Below are 17,806 nucleotides of genomic sequence, written 5' to 3'. Positions count from 1 at the left end.
ATACTTGCAAAAATGCCTCTCTGAGTTCCACAAAAGGTAAAACAAAAGAACAATAAAAGTTATTCAAGAGGTGTATTATATTTTAGATTAAGTGTGTTAAGTGCTTTAATCTTTGCATACCTAAATTAGCGAATAATGATAAAGCTGTGATAAGGTTATTTATTTCTAAAATGTTTGACCTTCCCCGATTTTTGTTCCGAGAGCAAATAAATCTCAAAAAATCACCGAGAATTTTATTGGAACCCTTACGAATTTCGATCCAGAGGCTTGCCAAGTAGTGCTGAGTCGCCAAACTTTTGGCTTTTACGATGTACTATTCCAAGCGCTGCAATCTACCCCACCGGAGGCAGATTATGGCCACCTCTTGAGCCGAAAATAATAGTTCCACCCGAATTGCAATCCACAAGATTAGGCTAATCTTTCGCTAAATGGGTTTTACTGCTCTTGTCAATGGATTCGACCAGCTGGTGGCTAGATAAGCTTAGGCTATAAGTGGGCTCCACCTGGCGCGGATAAGCTCCAGTTGCCCTGCAAACCATGAAGGGAATCGTGCTCCTGTTAGCGGTCGTCCTGGCCACCGCCTCGGCCGTTAATCTGCCCGGAGTGCCGGTGGACTTTGAGGTGGATGATCATGTGCTCTCCGCCATTTCGGACGACATAGCCGAACGCCTGGCCAACGAATATGTGACCTTCCTGAAGACGGGAGTGGAGACGCCGGAGTTCCAGAGGCTGACCAAGCAGTTGGCCAAGTCGCACAGCCAAAAGGATATCTTCACCAAGAACATGATTGATTTGGAGCCCAGGGATAGCTTCTTTGTGTGCACAGCCTGTCGCTCGGTGATGCGGGTCTTCATCCGGACTATTCGTGAAGAGGATGGGGAACTGCATGGCGACGGAAGCACGGCGCTAATGAAGCAGTTCGCCATGGATTTCTGTCGCCGGATGAACCTTCAGACGGAGGAGGTTTGCGAGGGTTTGATAGATTTCAACACGCCCACCGTGGAGTATATTCTGCGTAACTCGGAGAGCGACTCCCAGAGCTTCTGCTCCCTCTTCATGGAGTACAACTTCTGCAACACGGGAACCAATCCCGACTACAACTGGACCTTGTCCATTGACAGCACTGGCGTGCCATTGACCGGTCCCAAGGCGGACACTCCTCGCTTCAGCGAATCCGATTTGCGAATCTGCCACTTAAGCGATATCCATCATGATCCTTTGTACCAGAAGGGAAGTCTTGCCTCCTGTGCGGAGCCCATGTGCTGCCAACGGCATAAGGACACTGCCGAGGGGACTAGCGAGGCGGCTGGCGCTTGGGGTGATTACCGGGACTGCGATTTGCCTTGGCACACTTTCGAGTCGGCTCTGGAAAGCGCGCTGATCAATACGAAATGCGACATTGTCTACCAGACCGGAGACATTGTGGATCACATGGTGTGGGCCACATCCGTGGAGAAGAACACCGGTGTGCTGACCAAGGTGAGCCAGCGTCTCAAAGAGGCGTTTGGTGATGTTCCTGTCTATCCTTGCATTGGAAACCATGAGCCCCATCCCCTGAACCTGTAAGTGTCATCGAAGGAGCTCTAGACATTTCGAAGGAATTTAATATCCTTACATTCTTGCCTTCCAGCTTCAGTCCCGAGGGCGTTCCCAATGAGATCAGCACCAAGTGGCTGTACGAGCATCTGTACAACGATTGGTCCAAGTGGCTGCCGGCAGAGACCAAGGAGACGATCCTTAAGGGTGGCTACTATACGGTGTCGCCACGCAAGGGCTTCCGTGTCATTGCGCTGAACAGTAATGATTGCTACACGGACAACTTCTGGCTTTATAACAGCGGCTCGGACAAGATTCCACAGCTGCAGTGGTTCCATGACACTCTCCTGGCCGCCGAGAAGGCCGGCGAGTATGTGCATATCCTGACCCACATCCCGTCCGGTGATGGAACATGCTGGTCCGTGTGGGCTCGCGAGTTCAATCGTTGCATCACTCGCTTTAGCAGCACCATCAGCGGCATCTTCACCGGTCATTCGCACAAGGACGAGCTCTTCGTTTACTACTCGGAGGAGGAGGGTCATGCCACTGCTGTGGCCTGGAATGGTGGTGCCGTCACTACCTACTCCAACAAGAACCCCGATTACAGGCAGTATGCTGTTGATCCCACTACCTACCAAGTGACCAACCATTGGACATGGATATTCAATCTGACTGCGGCTAATGAGAAGCCGGATGAGCAGCCAGAGTGGTTCCTTGAGTATGAGTTCATCAAGGAGTTTACCGAGGATACGAGTCCTGCTGGCATTGACAAGCTGTTGGATCAGTTGGCCGAGAATCCCACTTTGATGAGGAAGGTAAGTTGAAAGATATATTTAGGAATTTATTTAAAAGAATCCTAGTCCGAAACCCGTCCATATTTTTAATGTTTTGCTTGCTCCTTTTAATTTCAAACTATTTAATCAGAAAATAATAAGTATAAATCTTTAGTATTGACCACTTGATATAGAAATATTAGTTGCTAAAAATACTTAGGTAAAATAAGAAGAAATACCAATTTAAATACTCTTATTTTTCCAACAGTACTGGCGCTTCCGTGTGACCTCTGCCGATCCTCAAATTAATGGAGGATGCGATCGCAACTGCTTGGCAGGATCTCTTTGCCGGGCTGCTGTCACTATCAACAACCAGCGTGGACGCTGCGAGGAGCTTCGTGAGAAGCTGTTCCATGCTGTAAGTTACCATAAGATATCCTCCCAAAAAATCACAAATTAATACTTCAAACGATTTTCCAGCTTGATAACGAAGATCCCACCACAGATCCCCCAGATGGTGGCGATGATGATAACGATGATGGAGGATCTGCCACCCTGAGCCTGCTCAGCATCAGCTCCCTGCTGGCCTTGGTCCTGGCCATTCGTCTTAGCTACTAATTGTACTCCCTAAGTTATATAATGGGAATGGATTCCATTCCGAGAAGGTAGCCACTCTCAAGTGGCTAATAGAAGTATGTGCTTATCCCTATCGAAGTTAATCTTGTGTATATTATTTTTGGGGTGCTATCTCGTGATATATAGACTTTGTGTTCCATGTGATTGTATTATCGGCTAATGTCGATTAGCGCAAATTAGCCAATTGGTTGGTGCTGGCCATAAAAGCAAGCTATAGTTTATGGCCATGGCAATGGCTATAATGATGATCATGATGAAGTTTAAGGTATCGATTGAAGAAAGCACGTGCAAAAAATAGTTTATATGTTTTTTTTAATTTCATAGAATTGTGAAGTATATGGTGACTCATTGAATAACTATTGACTTTTTTTTATCATCAGTAAGAATAATGCTGGCTTTAGATTTATTAAATACCTTTGGATGCTATAACACCAATGATTTTATGGGAATTTTTGCAGTAAAAACAAATTATAAAGTCAACAAGTTATTTGTTTTCTTCGATTTCTTGGAACTTGATTCGAGAAAAGCGTCGGCAATAGGAGTGATTGATATTTCCTATATAAAAATATCGAGCTAGTTCTTTTGTTGTTGGTTTGTTTTTTTCTGGAGGTTAAAGATCTCGAATGACCTAGAAGGTTTATATTTAGGCCCCTTTTCATTTTCCCAAATCTTATTTTCAAAGGTACCCCAATAAAAATAACCCTTAACCGATTAGCCATGTCTGAAAATCTATCCCTGATCCGAAATTATTATGGGCTGATGACCGCTGGCATTAAGTTTGGGGCGATATCTCTATAATCCGATAAGCAACCTATGCTGATAGCGATATTAGCAATTAAGAACGCTATAAGTAGAGGTTCGATTTCTGTCCTGGGCACAGTTCCGTCATGAAGTTGATCTGGAGTACAACTCTTTGGGGAATCGCTCTCCTGCTGGTAGGCTGCGGAGCCTTCAGCCTGCCAAATGTTCCGGATACCTTGACCAAGGAGGAGCGTCTGGCCGCATTGCAATCAAGTGAGTAAAGGTGTCCAATCTATTGGAGGATAATGCCAAGTCAGTGTGGATTAAAGTTCTATTATTATGAATTAAAATCCCTATCAATATGTGAATGGTGACTAGTCGCTAAGGCAAAATTGTTTGGATTTGTCACAGAGATAACTCCAACCTGACAGCTTCAATTGACTGACATCCGTTATTGGTTTTTATTTTAATATTTGGCAGTTACCGTGGCTGAGGAGATAAGCCGTGATTACCTGAAGTACCACCACACGGGAATCCAGACGGATCGGCTAAAGGAAATAGGATACGATCTGCGGAACAGTCACAGTCGAAAGGACATCTTCACTGAGTCCATGGCTGATCTGAACTCTGCCGATCAGTTCTTTGTGTGCACCATGTGTCGATCCACCATTAATGTCTTTGTACGAACCTTCACCGAGGGCGAACTGAGTGGTCCGCAGCGGGAGGCGGAGGCCAAGAAGCTGAGCCTGGGCATCTGCGATTACTTTGGCATTTCCACCCAGGAGGTTTGCTCGGGTCTCTTCGATCTCAATTGGCCCATCTTTGATTTCATCTTTAATGAGACTGCCGCTGATTCGCAATCCTTCTGCGGCATGCTGCCCATTGCCATTTGTCAGGTGAAGCAGGATGAGTATAATCTTACAATGACCATTCAGGGAGGTTCCCCCACGGAGCACAATTCGGAGCTACCCTCTCGCAGTTCGGATGATCTGCTGATCCTTCAATTTACCGACATCCACTATGATCCCGAGTATGCTGTCGGCAGCAATGCCGATTGCGATGAACCCATGTGCTGCCGAACTGCTTTGGCCTCGGGTGCAGATACCTCATCCGCAGCTGGTTACTGGTCTGATTATCGCTCCTGCGATACACCCATTCACCTCATCCATAGTGCCTTCCAGCATGTCAAGGATAACCATAAGATTGAGTGGATCTATCACACTGGCGATGTGCCGCCCCATAATGTTTGGTCCACCACCAAGCAGGGCAACTTGGATATGTTGACCGAAATCGATGGACTTCTGGCAGAGTACTTCCCAAACACGCCCATCTACCCCTGTTTGGGCAACCACGAGCCACATCCCACGAACGTGTGAGTACCCGTAATTTGCACACCCTTGGTAGTTGTATTATTAAGGTAATGAATGACCCAGAATGGCCAGAGTTCAAAGTGTGTCCCGAATTAGGTTGAGTTTTGGTAAAAGAAATTTGGTCTAGAAATTGCTGGGGTGGAACAATAGTTTTCGAAGTAATTCTTAGTAATTTAACTTGGCAGAAAGTAGGAAGTATAAAGCAAGCATTATTTTTGTCCTAAAATATAAGAACAATAAGGTCAAGAATGGTAAAAAAATAGTAGAGAAAATCTATAACATTTAACATAAATTTTTAAGATAAAAAACCCCTTAAAATATCTTCATATTAAGAAAGATCTCGTATTTAAATAATCATTAGATAAGTAGTTCAGATATGCAGAAATATAGTAATTATTCGTTATGTGAACTCTCCCTAATCTCTCAAAATATCATAAAATGTTTAACAAACATAAACCTCTAAATTTCCCATCAACATAAAGTTTATGGTGATTTTTCCCCACAATAGTACCCCCAAAACAGCAATGCCATAAACAGCCTTACAGCCACCAATTCCTACTGTTAATTGGCAGAACTTTATATAAAGATATAACCTCTTACCTACACTAATCTACTGATAAAGCAATCGATTTAGTGGCCACTAACTACTGATATTTAATAGGTCTTTTGGAGCACATAAATATACTTAAATGCCTTCTGATATTTAAGGCGTACTTCCCCCATTTCCGTTAAACATATTTATATCTGAATAAAATATTTACATAATAATTATTCTTTTCTCTTCAATCTCCTCTAGTTTTGGCAACGATGAAATACCCACCGCCCTGAGTGTTAAGTGGCTTTATGAGCACGTGTGGAGCTTGTGGTCCAAGTGGTTGCCTGCCGAGGCGGAAGCCACTGTCCTTCGTGGTGGTTACTACACCGTTCAAATTAGCCAAGACTTCCGGGTCATAGCTTTGAATAGCATGGATTGCTATCTGTACAACTGGTGGCTCTACTACAACGCCACACTGATCCAGGAGCAGCTGCAGTGGTTCCATGATACCTTGCTCCTTGCAGAGCAGTCTGGTCAAGTGGTCCATGTCCTGACGCACATACCGGCCGGCGATGGTGATTGCTGGAGCAGCTGGGCAAAGGAGTACAATCGAATCCTGACCAGGTTCAGTGGCATTGTGACTGGCGTTTTTAGTGGACACACCCACAAGGATGAGATGAATCTGCATTACTCGGAGGAGGGCTTTGCCACGGTGGTGAACTGGAATGGCGGAAGCTTGACCTCCTATTCGGATACGAACCCCAACTACAGGCTGTATGAGCTCGATCCAAAGAGGAGGCAGGTGGTGGAGCATCACACGTATATCTTCAACCTGACTGCAGCCAATCAGAAACCGGATGAGCAGCCGGAGTGGTATCTGGAGTACGAGTTCACCAAGGAGTTTACAGAGGATACAAGTCCTGCTGGGATTGACAAGCTGCTGGTGCAAATGGCCGAGAAACCTGATCTCTTGCGTAAATTCCGGCGGTATAAGTTTACCAGTTCTGATCCCAAGATAGCTGAGGGTTGCGATAACACCTGTCTGAGTAAGACCATCTGTAGGATAGCCACCAGCAATTACCAGGAGCGCACACGCTGCAAGGAGCTGCAGGCCATCCTGGCGGAGAGTGTAAGTATCTCAGAGATACTTCTCATAAATACTTATCTTGATTATGTTTTTTCTTAATTTTAGCTGGAAAAGGAGGATAACACCGATGATGATGACCAAGGAGGCGGTGCCTCTGGTCTAAAGGCCTTCAGCCTGGCCTCTCTATTGGCCTTGCTGACTGCATCCGCAATCCTCAACTGAAACTTATCGTTGAGCTATACATAGCTTCCATAATCGTTGGCGATAATCGCACCACGATGAAGCCATAAAACGAGTAATAAAACAACTTAGCCCGGAGATATATAGAAAGAGAGATATAGATGATAAACCCGAAGAACAATAAACACACTCAATTCTTGTAGTCAACACTCAGAATGTTCGATATACATGTATATATATATATTACCTAAGATGCCTCTCGGGTAGCGAATACTTTGTGAATTAGCTGGATTAAGTTAAGAGTTAAGTTTAAGCACTACAATGGAGTCCGGGGGAGGTGTCTTCCGCATCCGCACGATGGCGATTCATTGCTGGAATCTATATCTTCTGTTGTATTCTTTTTTTTTACAAACATTTACACACTTGGACCGCGTCCCGCTCGCCGCTTAGAGCGCACACATGAGCGTGGCAATGTCCAGGTCCTGCACATCGGCTTTTCGCAGGACTAAAGCTGCCTGGTTCTGATAACGGCCAGAGGATACCAGGCGCACAGTGCTCACCCCACAGAAGATGGCCTGCTCCGGTCCCGGCTCACTGGAGGCACCACACACGGCGCTCGCCTGATCCATACCCAAGGAATCCAGGCCAGCGGATCCACCAATCTCCAAGCGATCACTGGGAATTTGACACTGATTTTTGGGGCAAAGGATTATTAAGTTAAGGCGAAATGGAATCTTTTGGAATACCCACATCATAGTTGACCTTTTGCTGGGCTCTGACGCTTTTGCCACCGATCCGTAGACTGGCCAGAGAGACCACAGCCGGAAAGAGCGCCGAGATGGTGCAGTTACGAGCCTGGCCAAAGTTGGTCATCTTGTACATGGCAGCCACATCCTGGACCAATACATTGCAGGCTAAGAAATAGGATAAACCATCAAGGATTTACTTCTATAAATAATATTCTTAGTAAACCTACGCTGTGTGATCTTGTGGAATTTCACATTCGCCACAAAGGAGCCTCGCGTAGGAATCCTGTACTGAAGCAGGGCGGCATTCTGGCTGGAGCGGAAGAACTTCTTATTGCTAACCCGGGGCCTGCATAAATATACAGGATTATACCAATAGAAATATATGTATATATTAAGCAACTAAAGTTCCCTGTCACCCACCATTGTCTGTAATTGTTGCAAAACTCATAAACACGCTCCTCCAGCGGACGATGATGATCCTTTATGCCCGGAAAGTACTCGCCATTCAGCTCCCAGCCATCCACAAACTGTAGCAACCAAACTCGGTTACATTCTATGCGAAAATTTAAAGGATATTTCCGAGCACTTACCGCCATTAGGGCTCCTGTCTCACAGTTCGCATCATAGTGCTTCATTGTAATCTCGACAATCGTGTCTGGCTCACCCATCACATAAAGCCCACATACCTCGGGGCTTGCCACTTCCTGGACATCTGCTCCGTCGCCTGGAACCACTCCGGGCAACCCGGCTCCTGTTCCTGCCCCAGCTCCTGCCCCAGCTCCTGCCGCCTCTAGTTCCAGGAGAGCCGTCTCCCGATTTAATGCCGAACTTAGGGGATTGAGTTTCTTGAAGATGTAGTCACCTGCCTCGGAGGCCACATGCATGCAATCTAAGGCAAGGGGATAAAGTTAAAAGAGGGTTGTGAGTTAATGGCTATGCACTGGGGGAAAATGGGGGAGATTATCTGGAATATATATTTACTGAAAAGTATTATAATTTACTCTTGAGATGAAATTATTAAAAACTAAGTACAGGTATGTTAAGTTCTTGAAATCCTTAATTGTAGAGTATTTTTTCCCTGTGCGTTAAATGCAGTTTATGCCCCACAGCTTCAACAACAGCCACCGAATGTGAAACCAATTTGTCTTGACCAATTTGAGGGAGTTGCAAGGAGAAGCTATGAGCAGTTAGAGAGGGGCTTAAGGGAGTGAGCGATTGAAATCCCCTTTGATTGTTTCTAGCTTTTGGCAACAATTAATTTATCATGCGCATCCACTTAATGCCCGGCCATCGTTGGCTGATTTATGGCCAACATTATTAGCCGGGTCACCCACTCATATATACGTACATGAATTCTGGATTTCGGTGGCTTTTTATGACCTCGTCTCGGGGGCGGAAAAACAATTAAACTACTATTTGACTTACTTTTTGTGACGCTCTTGACATGCATGTCACATACTCTTACTTGTCTGCGAACGTGTGTCCCTTGAAGGGGGAATTTGGTTCGGTTTGGTCCTGGGATAGGACCTTGAGGTCCCCTGACTCCTCCTGGCGGCACTTGGCGCCAATTTGTTTATGACACTCGCTAATTGCTTTCCAGTGGTGGTTATTTTTTGGGCTTTTAACATACACACTAGCGACTGACAATTAAAATGGCACTATTCATAATTGATTAGGCATTATGGATTAATAATCGTAATCAGAGTGTCGGCGGCGGTTAGAAAGTAAAATCATAAAATATTCAGTTTCGTTGGAAATACTTGAGTCCTTTTGTGCTTTATAAAGATTAAGAGCAGCCTTAAATTTATGTATTCAATTTGTTATTGGTTCAAGATACTTTTGTCTATAGCTGCAATCTATCAATACGAATATAAGCTCCTTTGTATTAATCCCTCGGATTAGAGTGCTTTTCCATTTGCCTCTCAAAAGCGGTATTTCTATTTGTGGAAGTGACGTCATTGAGCTGACCCCATCCCGGAAAACCCATTGCCTGTCCACAAGTTTTCCCAGGCTGTTGTCCTGACTATAAATAAAAGCAATTATAAATTGGCATAGCCACAGATTTGTTGATGTTCACCTGATGCAACTTTCCCGTATCTCTTACCCAAGATGCGGTTGCTCTGACGACTTTCCCCAGTTTCCCCTCCCCTTGGGGAAAATGAAAATGGAGGGTAGAATGGGTTTTTGGTTGAATTCAGGGATTAACTCAATTGAAGTTGGCTGGCCATTGGAATTTATTAAGTTTACATTCGCCAGAATCACAATTTTGTGTTGTTGTGACCACAGATTTATTTTGTAATCTTTATATTTTCCATTTGGTCAGTTTGGGTCGGTTGATGAATGGATAGAGAGGAGGAGGGAGCTAGATGGAGTGCACTTTGATTTGAATTTTAATGGGAAGCAATAAATTCGTGTTGCCTGGTTGTATAAATTGGGTTTCAGCGAGCAGCATCTCCACTCACAACTTATGCAAAAATCAATTTGAGAGACAAGTAAACAAGGTTTTAGAAAGCGCTTTAAACTTGTCGCTACCGCCAAAGTGCATTTTCCAGCTAGACCAGCCAGGGGGCACTTGATTCTGAGAAGTTTCCCTTTTCCTTAGATGTGTGTGTGTGTGTGTGTGTGTATGTGGCAGCTTACCTGAGACCGTGTGCACATTGTGTGGCACCGCCGGGTTGGGGAATATCTCAAAAGAACGCTTCACACTGGGCCAGGCCTGAAAGGGAAAGAAAAAAGCGACTTAAGATACTCTAGAAAGTATTAGGAAAATAGTTAATATGATATGGAAATACTACAAGAAAAGAAGAGACTTGGGATTTTCCCAAAAAACTTTATTTTCTTGGCCTAAAAATAGCTTTTGAGTGACACCATTTTGATTAAATTGTTGGTTTAATATAACTTTTTAAACTCTACAAAGTTGGCCTACCTATATTAAATCTTTTTTCATAAAAGGAATTTACAAGAGGCTTCCTTTTCTTTGACAACCAACTGCAACTGTCAGGCCAGATCAGAAACAGTCATCCCTGGCCAATTCCCATTCAGTCACTCCCACACAATAGACAGACATCGAAACCAGAGGTGGATGGAGGCATGTCCTGGCCAAGGAGATCAGCGGGATGTCCGCGACTAATGTCCGCTGACTTTTTGCAGTTGTAAGCGAAGAAAGGACACCATTGGGGGGTCCTGCTAATGCGGCACTTAATACTCGGCCCACAATGCAACTGCAGGGGACTGGACTTTGTTTGGCGAGGTGGGAGGAAATCGGGGACAAGAGGTCAGTCGAGACAGAGGACAATGGCCAGTTTTAATTAAACTACCACACACGATTCTCCAATAAACAAGAATCGAGCAGATGACGCCCGGAACGTGCTCAGCCAAGAAGGATACTATATAGAAATATATATAAATTTTAAGTGTGACAAATGCTGAGGGGGGCCAAAGTTGAAAAGTTTTTAAGAAAGGCGACCTCCAGCCTTGAGCCACTTTTTTTTTCAGCCCTTAGCGCGCCCTGATTCTTGGCGCTTTATGATTGATTAGAGGTGGCCTTTTCTCTCTTTTTTTTTGTGTTGCAAATTTTCCTGTTAATTGAAATCGCCAGGAAGTCCTCCAAGGAGGACCCCCACAGGAGATTGATAAATGGTGACGCGCTATTTGGCAGCGGGCTCAAATAATTGAGTTAAGGCCAAAAAGTTGGTGGCCTTTTGGGACATTTGTTTGCACAACACTCGAGCATTGGCTTTAACGAGTCGTCGGAGCGTTATGGAACTGTCAATTAGTGGCGGTTTATGCCAAAGCAGCTTTAAGCCTCAGTCCTAAAATATATATCCCTTCCATCCTCCCCGCCACCCCCGACTGACGTCACACAAATCTTTGGCCAATCCGATAGAGAACCGAGGGAATCGAGATACGAGCAAAAGTCTGCTGGATAAACTGTCAACAGGCAGTAAATAAATAATAAACATGATCCCTTTGAACACACTTGTCGCTTGCCTCATTTGCATAATCACAATGCCGCCATCAAGATTTTTTCAGTTGCGTGGCCGTGAGGTCCTTTGTCAAACTACAAATACAAATGCAAAATAAAGGAGAGTCGCAGGATGCGCCAGCTGCTCCCCTCAAAAGGTTCCAAAGGGATGGATTGCTATCCGAAAGTTGCCACGGCGATCCAGCTTATTCAAAACTTTGTGGTTCAGAAATAGAATAAAAATAAAGTCCTTTGGGAATTCGAACAAAACGTGCGAAGAAGCCGCCTAAGCCGAAGTCCTTTCCCTTTTTTTTTAGTTGTGTGTAACTTGCATTCCTGCACTTATTGGTCACTGAAGGAGCGACCTTTATTAGCATTCCAATTGAATTGTTACAATAAAAGTGGAAACTTTTCATAAAGTTGGATATTTATAGACTTTTCTTTCTTTGTTTCGTTTGATGTTTAGCGAGTGTGGAGGTAATATCCGATGTAATTTTATTAAATAATGCTTATACCCTTTCAAAGTGTTTTAATTTTAGTTAGAAGCTTAAAAAAATGTGAAGTATTCATTTCCGACTCCATAAAGCATATATATTCTTGATCAGCATCGACAGGCGAATCTTTCTAGCTATGTCAAAAAAAAAAAATGTATAAATTTTTTCAAAATTTTATAAGGGGTTACATCATTAAAATTTTCAAAAATCGACAAATTTTGGAATTTTTCAAAATGTTTTATTGAGTTTGCAGATTTATTAACCTGCTAAAAACTAACATAGGGCAGCTTTCCGAATTGAAATTAAAGACTTTTTGGACTTCTTTGATTTTTCGAATAAATTGTCATATAAAAATATCAATAAATATCCATTTAATAAATTTGAATATTTGTTATTTAGTCAAGATTGATTCCCGATTCTATAATTTAATTGCAAAGATATACTCACTTCAACTTCCCGAATATCCATTTAAAACATTTATAAATCAAGTTTTACCTTAAACCAAGACCTTGTAGTTTAATTTGTGATTATTGTTCTAACAAGTTGTTAAGTATTCTTGTATAATTTACCAAAGAAATATATTTAATTTTTCTTAAATTTTAAATATTCCTGACTATTTATAATTTCTCCTGTTTTTAGGCTTAATTACGGCTATGATTAATGACTCTTTTAATACACAAAACAAGTACAACAAGTTCTGTGTTTTTTGTTTGTGTGTAAATTATAAATTGTTGTTTTATTCTTCAAGCGTGGCCTGAATTCTTAACTTACAAAAAATTAAAAATTCGGAATATTCAATTAGTTGTTTTTTGTTCGTTTTTATAAATGTTCATTCATATTTTTGGTGGCTCGTAGGTGGCATAAATTGATTAATGAGCTTGTTTTTCGCTGGCAGAGTAAATCAATTCCACCGCCATTCATTGTCAGAGATTCTACTACGAAGTGGGATGATCCCTGAAGGTCGTCCCTTTATTCGCGTCACTCCAGAAGCCGCTAATTAGCCAAGGATATGCGAATCAGGTCCTCGCACGCCACTGCCGGGAATTAAGATGCCAGAAATATTTGTGTGTGACTTGATTAAAAGTTCGTTCGCGCGATGAATGCGACACCTACAACAACGGATTTTCGCAGGGATAGGAGACAGGAGACAGGAAGCACCTGCCGAGATTGCTATCCTTTTTTCGAGGGTAGGGGCACAGGTAAATATTGACTTTCGGCATCGCGGCAGGAGATCCGATGGTAATCCGTGGACCACGTCAAACGCTTTCACCCTGGAGTGGGCATTGTCGGTGGCGGAATGACTAAGTTATGAGACAGCTTCAAAGGGGACAGCTTTAAGGGAGAATGGGGGAAAGTGAAACCTGGACTCTATATTCCTGGGACATGAATAAGTGATGCACTTGCCAGAGTACAACGGAGCAACAGGCTGGCATTGAATGCTGCGACCATCAAATATTAAGACGCCTTTATGGCCAGCGTAAATTTCAGCGAGCCAGCGATGGAGTCCTTCTGAAAGGATTTGTCTAACTGAGTGATGATGGCTCAAATATGCGCATAATGCCGGATGCTAAGAGAAATATTTGCCAACTAAGCATTGCTCAAGTCCGAATGAAGTCAAATGAATTGCCTCAAAATAGCCAGAGAGCGGAAGGACTTATGCGGGAAAAGGAGTCTCCAGGGAGTCCTTAGAAAATGAGCTTCAAAGGGGTAATGGTTTATTGAATCCTTAACAATAAGTTCCGATAATAAGCCTTTTTCCATATTTAATAGAAATTATTATAATTAAATATAATCATTTTATCTGTCATTGAATGAAAAATTTTCTGAATTAATGATCCTTTTTTATGAATTTCCCTGGCACTACCCCTATCAAACAATCATTTTATTTATTCCCCCAGACCAGTCTCAACTTTACGATTAAAAGTTAAGCCAGGCGATTGTCAGAGTTTATAGCCATCAAGTGGAGAGCCGAGGATTAACGACGAAAGCCGCAAATGAATTCGATTACGCATACGCACCGTTAGCCCCCTTTCGGAGCATGGGACGGAAGAGTGTTTTTTCTGGCTTAAATCATTTAATTATTTTTCCCCGCAACCGCAAATGAACTGTAAAATGCAATTTGGCCAAAAAGTTGAGGCAAGGCAGACGAATCGATTTCGATATATGTATGAGAATCTAACACTCATGGCAGCTGTCGTCGCTTTTTTGCATTTTCCACGCACGGAAATTAGTTCTGCCCTAAATGCCGGCACATCCTTTTGCCCCTTTCGATCTATATTGAACCGACACATTGCAGTGGAGATTTATGCAAGAGAAAGAGTTCCGTAAGGATGGAATTGAATAACCGGCATAAATTTCGCGTGGCTGCTGCTGCTGTTACATGACGAAGGCAATTTATGGAAATTTTTTGTAGGGGGGGTTGAAACCCACAACACAGAACTTTCAATGAAGCTATAAAATTCATCAAGACTTAAGAATGAGGTTGCCTTTCTTGCTAGACTCAATTACAGCTTCATTCTTGTAGCGTTCAGTTCAGATTGCCAAAAGAAAATTGTATGTAAATTACAGGGAATAAAACGCTATATACCTCTTAGATATACAGTTGCAACTAACAACCTCATTTGTGGTTCCAGCAATTAGAGGTTACCTCGAAGTCAGAAGCTTATCTTTCCTTTTTTTCCTGTTCGACAACTCTTTATCCTGAAGCCATTTTCCCGATGACATTCATGGTTTAATTGTTGTCGTTCTCACATGTTGCTGCCAAAGTGCAAAAATAAGCGACAGCGATGAAGGCAGACTTGGGTTAAGGTGCGGGAAAAACCGGGGAAAATGCCGGACGGAAATGGGACACCAGGGGTGTGGCTGTCATGTCCCGGCTTAAATGGCTGTAAAGTGCCAAAGCGTCGGTGTCAACATTAAGCGCACATCAAGTGCAGGACTCTTGGTGGAAATCGAGCAGGAAGCGGATTGGTTGCACAGGGGAAAACCCAGGCGGGGGTAAAATCGTAGGAAAATCTCATCCATGTCGGCGTGAGTGACCACACAAAGAATGGGTGTCGCCTGCAGAGTTGCAGTTTCATTGCAAATTGCCCCATGCCTTTCCATGGTACGAATGTTCTTGCGTTTGGGATTTTTCCTGCCGGCAAACTATTGGCTTTTCCCATCGCCCACCCAAAAGCTCAATGGCAGGTGCGAAATTTACATTTATCCTTGGCCATTGATGTGAATTCCTGGCCTCCTGACTTGGCCCACAATGTTGCCATTAAGCAAACAGCTCGAGAGCTACTGCAATTGATGGATGGTTGGATGGATCCACAGGCGGCATAGAAATACAACGCAAATCGTCCATCGACAGGGAGTACTGTCATATGGAAATGGATTCTATTTGTGGCTTTGCCATCTTGATGTACACAAATTTAAATAATATTTTATGCCATATATTATAAGGTTCCGGGTTTCACTGTTACGAAATTTATTGAAGTTGTTAAATTGATTGATTTTTGTTGGAGTTTACACTCTTTTCGGGATGTTAAAGATTAGTTAAATTTAATTCAGAATTGAATTTTTAGTTCGGCATTTCAAGATTAAAGATTATAGACAAAAAGACAAAAGAAATCTTTTAGTATCGATGCCACAATGGCTCAAAATAACTTTAAAGTTACTACAAACTCTGGTCATTTATAATTTCCAAAACACCTGAATCTTTAAATGTAATGCTAATTTTCCCAGTGTAATCACCCGCCTTTATATTTGGGTAAACCCTTTATTTTACCAAAAGAAGATGGATTCGTTTGGTTATTTTTGGATCACTGCTATCTTATCTATCTTGGGGGAAAGTCAGTCTCAATCATAATTAGCCAATTTGTCAGCACGAGTTCTATTTCTGTTCCACTGCAGCCAAATGTCAGGGGAAAACTTTTCCCCCGATTGGGCCATTACCAAATCGAATTAAATATTCATTTGCGCCGGCCAAAACTTTGACCCGCTGACCCGTTTGGCCTGACTTCAATTGATTACTAGCCGGGTCTGCAACGTGAGCTTAATGAAGGTAATCTGTGAGAGCATAGGCCAACATTCAAGCCGATGGAGATGCCAAAAGTTTGCCAATAACTGTGACAGCATGAATCAATCAATCAGGGTCGAAATCTCGGCCGGAACAAATTAGATCAAGTCATTAGAAAAAAAAACATGGAAACAAAAGTTGGCAGCCAACTAACTTGTTGATCGAATTACAAGGTGTTACAAGAGTGCGTCTGTCATCCTACGACTACACGGAGAAAAATGGTATTAGTTTGGGAATTTAGTAAAAGTTTTGAGCCACAAAATGTGAAAGTATATAGAAAAAAATTAAATAAAATATAGATATGAGAGGATGCCTTAGATATTTTTGTTGAAATCACTTAAAATGGGAATAAAATAAATGCTTTAAAACTTAACACTTTACAAATGTGAAGCAATTTATTTTAAATATTTTTCACTGCATATTTTTAGATTTTTAATTGTTAATATTTCTCGAATTTTGTGGCATATTTTCAACTGAAACAAAATCTTTTTTAGTCACTTATTGGGATGCATACACATTAAATTCGCTTTTGATTCGAATGAAACTGAAAACATGCTTAAATTTACTTAATATTATTAAGTTAATAACTATTATTTTAGGTTCCGAAATTCAGAACAATTTTCTATTTTAAAGCTGATCTTCTTTGAAGATATTAAACTTAAGTTTATTGCTTTCAATTCGACACCGACTCACCTGAACGCCCAGCACAATCATGGACAAATAAAGGTACACGACCAACTTCATCGCGATTTTCGATTCCCGAAACCAAGGAGCAAAATTGCCTTTACCCGTGGGTTGATTTTTAAACTGAATTTCTTGGGGCGCTACTTTTCAATTAATCGTCAAAATCCGGAGCGACTCCTTTTGATCCTTGGGCTGACCAGAGATTAGCGCAGGAATCACGCACCCTATAACTTCATTAGAGTGTGGAATTAGCGACGGGGTAAGGCGTTTGCTCGCTCGGCACACTCTGCGTATACTTAATGCGGGCTTGTGAATGGCGCCGGGGAAACCGTTTTAAATTTTGTATTTTTTGTTGGGGGAAAAAAACCAAGAAACCAAGAAACCGTTGCAGGACGACGACGAGGACGATGCGTCAACGCTGCCGCACAACGACCGAGTGTTGGCCCTTATCAGCGCCGCATTTCCTTTTATAGCCACTCGAGGGCGGTCGTCCTGAAAGGGGGTTTTCCAGTTGATTGTTCGTCCTGTCACTTGTCTTTCAGAGATACTCCTGCCGGCTATTGACGAGCGTTTTGTTTGCAAAGTTTTATAAAGTTTTCTTTACAGTTTTGTTTAGCATCTTTTATCATTATCATTGTCTTTGTTTTCGGCATGCTTTCTATTATTTTCATTTGATTTTCATTGCAGAAATTCGAAATACTTGCCGCTGTTTGGGTCTTCACCACACTTGGCTTTGCTGGTGAGTTTTATGTTGAGGCATTGCCAGGGTAGATGCGGAAAGAAAAGCTCGGGGAAAAGCTTCAAAGCGGGAAAACGTTTTTCATTCAAACTTTCCCATATGTATATAATGCATTCTACAAAACACAAATTTATCAACAGCTAAAGACTAAATTAAAACAATAAAGGCAACTAATTTCAGGAAGATGAAATTTATAATTGAATTTTGCATTGAATTATGGGATCAAATCGGAAATCAATAAAAATATTTGCCTTC

General features: G+C 42.4%; 3 protein-coding genes across 4 annotated transcripts; 2 read left to right on the top strand and 1 right to left on the bottom strand.

Annotated features, from left to right (window-relative positions):
- The first annotated feature begins 523 nt into the window (after window positions 1-523).
- Window positions 524-3,023, top strand: LOC110186508 (sphingomyelin phosphodiesterase). The gene is made up of 4 exons (XM_020955703.2): window positions 524-1,562; window positions 1,631-2,351; window positions 2,578-2,727; window positions 2,790-3,023. The coding sequence occupies exons 1-4, from the start codon at window positions 538-540 to the stop codon at window positions 2,925-2,927; spliced, it is 2,034 nt and encodes a 677-aa protein (XP_020811362.2). The 5' UTR covers window positions 524-537; the 3' UTR covers window positions 2,928-3,023.
- Window positions 3,024-3,821: 798 nt separating this feature from the next.
- Window positions 3,822-7,085, top strand: LOC110186401 (sphingomyelin phosphodiesterase 1). The gene is made up of 4 exons (XM_020955565.2): window positions 3,822-3,959; window positions 4,167-5,058; window positions 5,853-6,720; window positions 6,784-7,085. Exons 1-4 carry the CDS (start codon window positions 3,833-3,835, stop codon window positions 6,898-6,900), a joined length of 2,004 nt encoding a protein of 667 aa, XP_020811224.2. The 5' UTR covers window positions 3,822-3,832; the 3' UTR covers window positions 6,901-7,085.
- On the bottom strand, window positions 7,053-17,258 carry LOC110186402 (corticotropin-releasing hormone-binding protein). 2 transcript variants are annotated; one of them, XM_086840689.1, is made up of 8 exons: window positions 17,109-17,253; window positions 16,822-17,042; window positions 10,248-10,323; window positions 8,198-8,496; window positions 8,028-8,134; window positions 7,835-7,953; window positions 7,609-7,772; window positions 7,053-7,547 (listed from the first exon to the last, which is right to left on the bottom strand). In XM_086840689.1, exons 2-8 carry the CDS (start codon window positions 16,870-16,872, stop codon window positions 7,305-7,307), a joined length of 1,059 nt encoding a protein of 352 aa, XP_086696815.1. In that variant the 5' UTR covers window positions 16,873-17,042; window positions 17,109-17,253; the 3' UTR covers window positions 7,053-7,304. The 2 variants fall into 2 exon arrangements, with proteins under 2 accessions (XP_086696815.1, XP_020811225.2); XM_020955566.2 differs by having other exon boundaries at window positions 16,822-17,258.
- Between the last annotated feature and the right edge of the window lie 548 nt (window positions 17,259-17,806).

The sequence above is a fragment of the Drosophila serrata genome, unplaced genomic scaffold (genome assembly GCF_035046125.1).
Source record: "Drosophila serrata isolate PLE 108 unplaced genomic scaffold, ASM3504612v1 contig_382, whole genome shotgun sequence".
In the NCBI taxonomy this organism is placed as follows: Eukaryota; Metazoa; Arthropoda; class Insecta; order Diptera; family Drosophilidae; genus Drosophila; species Drosophila serrata.
The sequence above is the reverse complement of the archived record's forward strand: the minus strand, read 5'-3'. Positions and strand labels throughout refer to the sequence as shown.

Coding starts and splice junctions, on each gene's coding strand:
- LOC110186401 (XM_020955565.2), top strand. CDS start 3,833: ATGAAGTTGATCTGGAGTACAACTCTTTGGGGAATCGCTCTCCTGCTG. Junction 3,960..4,166: donor TCTGGCCGCATTGCAATCAA/GTGAGTAAAGGT, acceptor AATATTTGGCAG/TTACCGTGGCTGAGGAGATA. Junction 6,721..6,783: donor AGGCCATCCTGGCGGAGAGT/GTAAGTATCTCA, acceptor TCTTAATTTTAG/CTGGAAAAGGAGGATAACAC.
- LOC110186508 (XM_020955703.2), top strand. CDS start 538: ATGAAGGGAATCGTGCTCCTGTTAGCGGTCGTCCTGGCCACCGCCTCG. Junction 1,563..1,630: donor GAGCCCCATCCCCTGAACCT/GTAAGTGTCATC, acceptor CTTGCCTTCCAG/CTTCAGTCCCGAGGGCGTTC. Junction 2,728..2,789: donor GTGAGAAGCTGTTCCATGCT/GTAAGTTACCAT, acceptor ACGATTTTCCAG/CTTGATAACGAAGATCCCAC.
- LOC110186402 (XM_020955566.2), bottom strand. CDS start 16,872: ATGAAGTTGGTCGTGTACCTTTATTTGTCCATGATTGTGCTGGGCGTT. Junction 8,497..10,247: donor CAATGTGCACACGGTCTCAG/GTAAGCTGCCAC, acceptor CCCTTGCCTTAG/ATTGCATGCATGTGGCCTCC. Junction 7,548..7,608: donor AGCAAAAGGTCAACTATGAT/GTGGGTATTCCA, acceptor CCCAAAAATCAG/TGTCAAATTCCCAGTGATCG.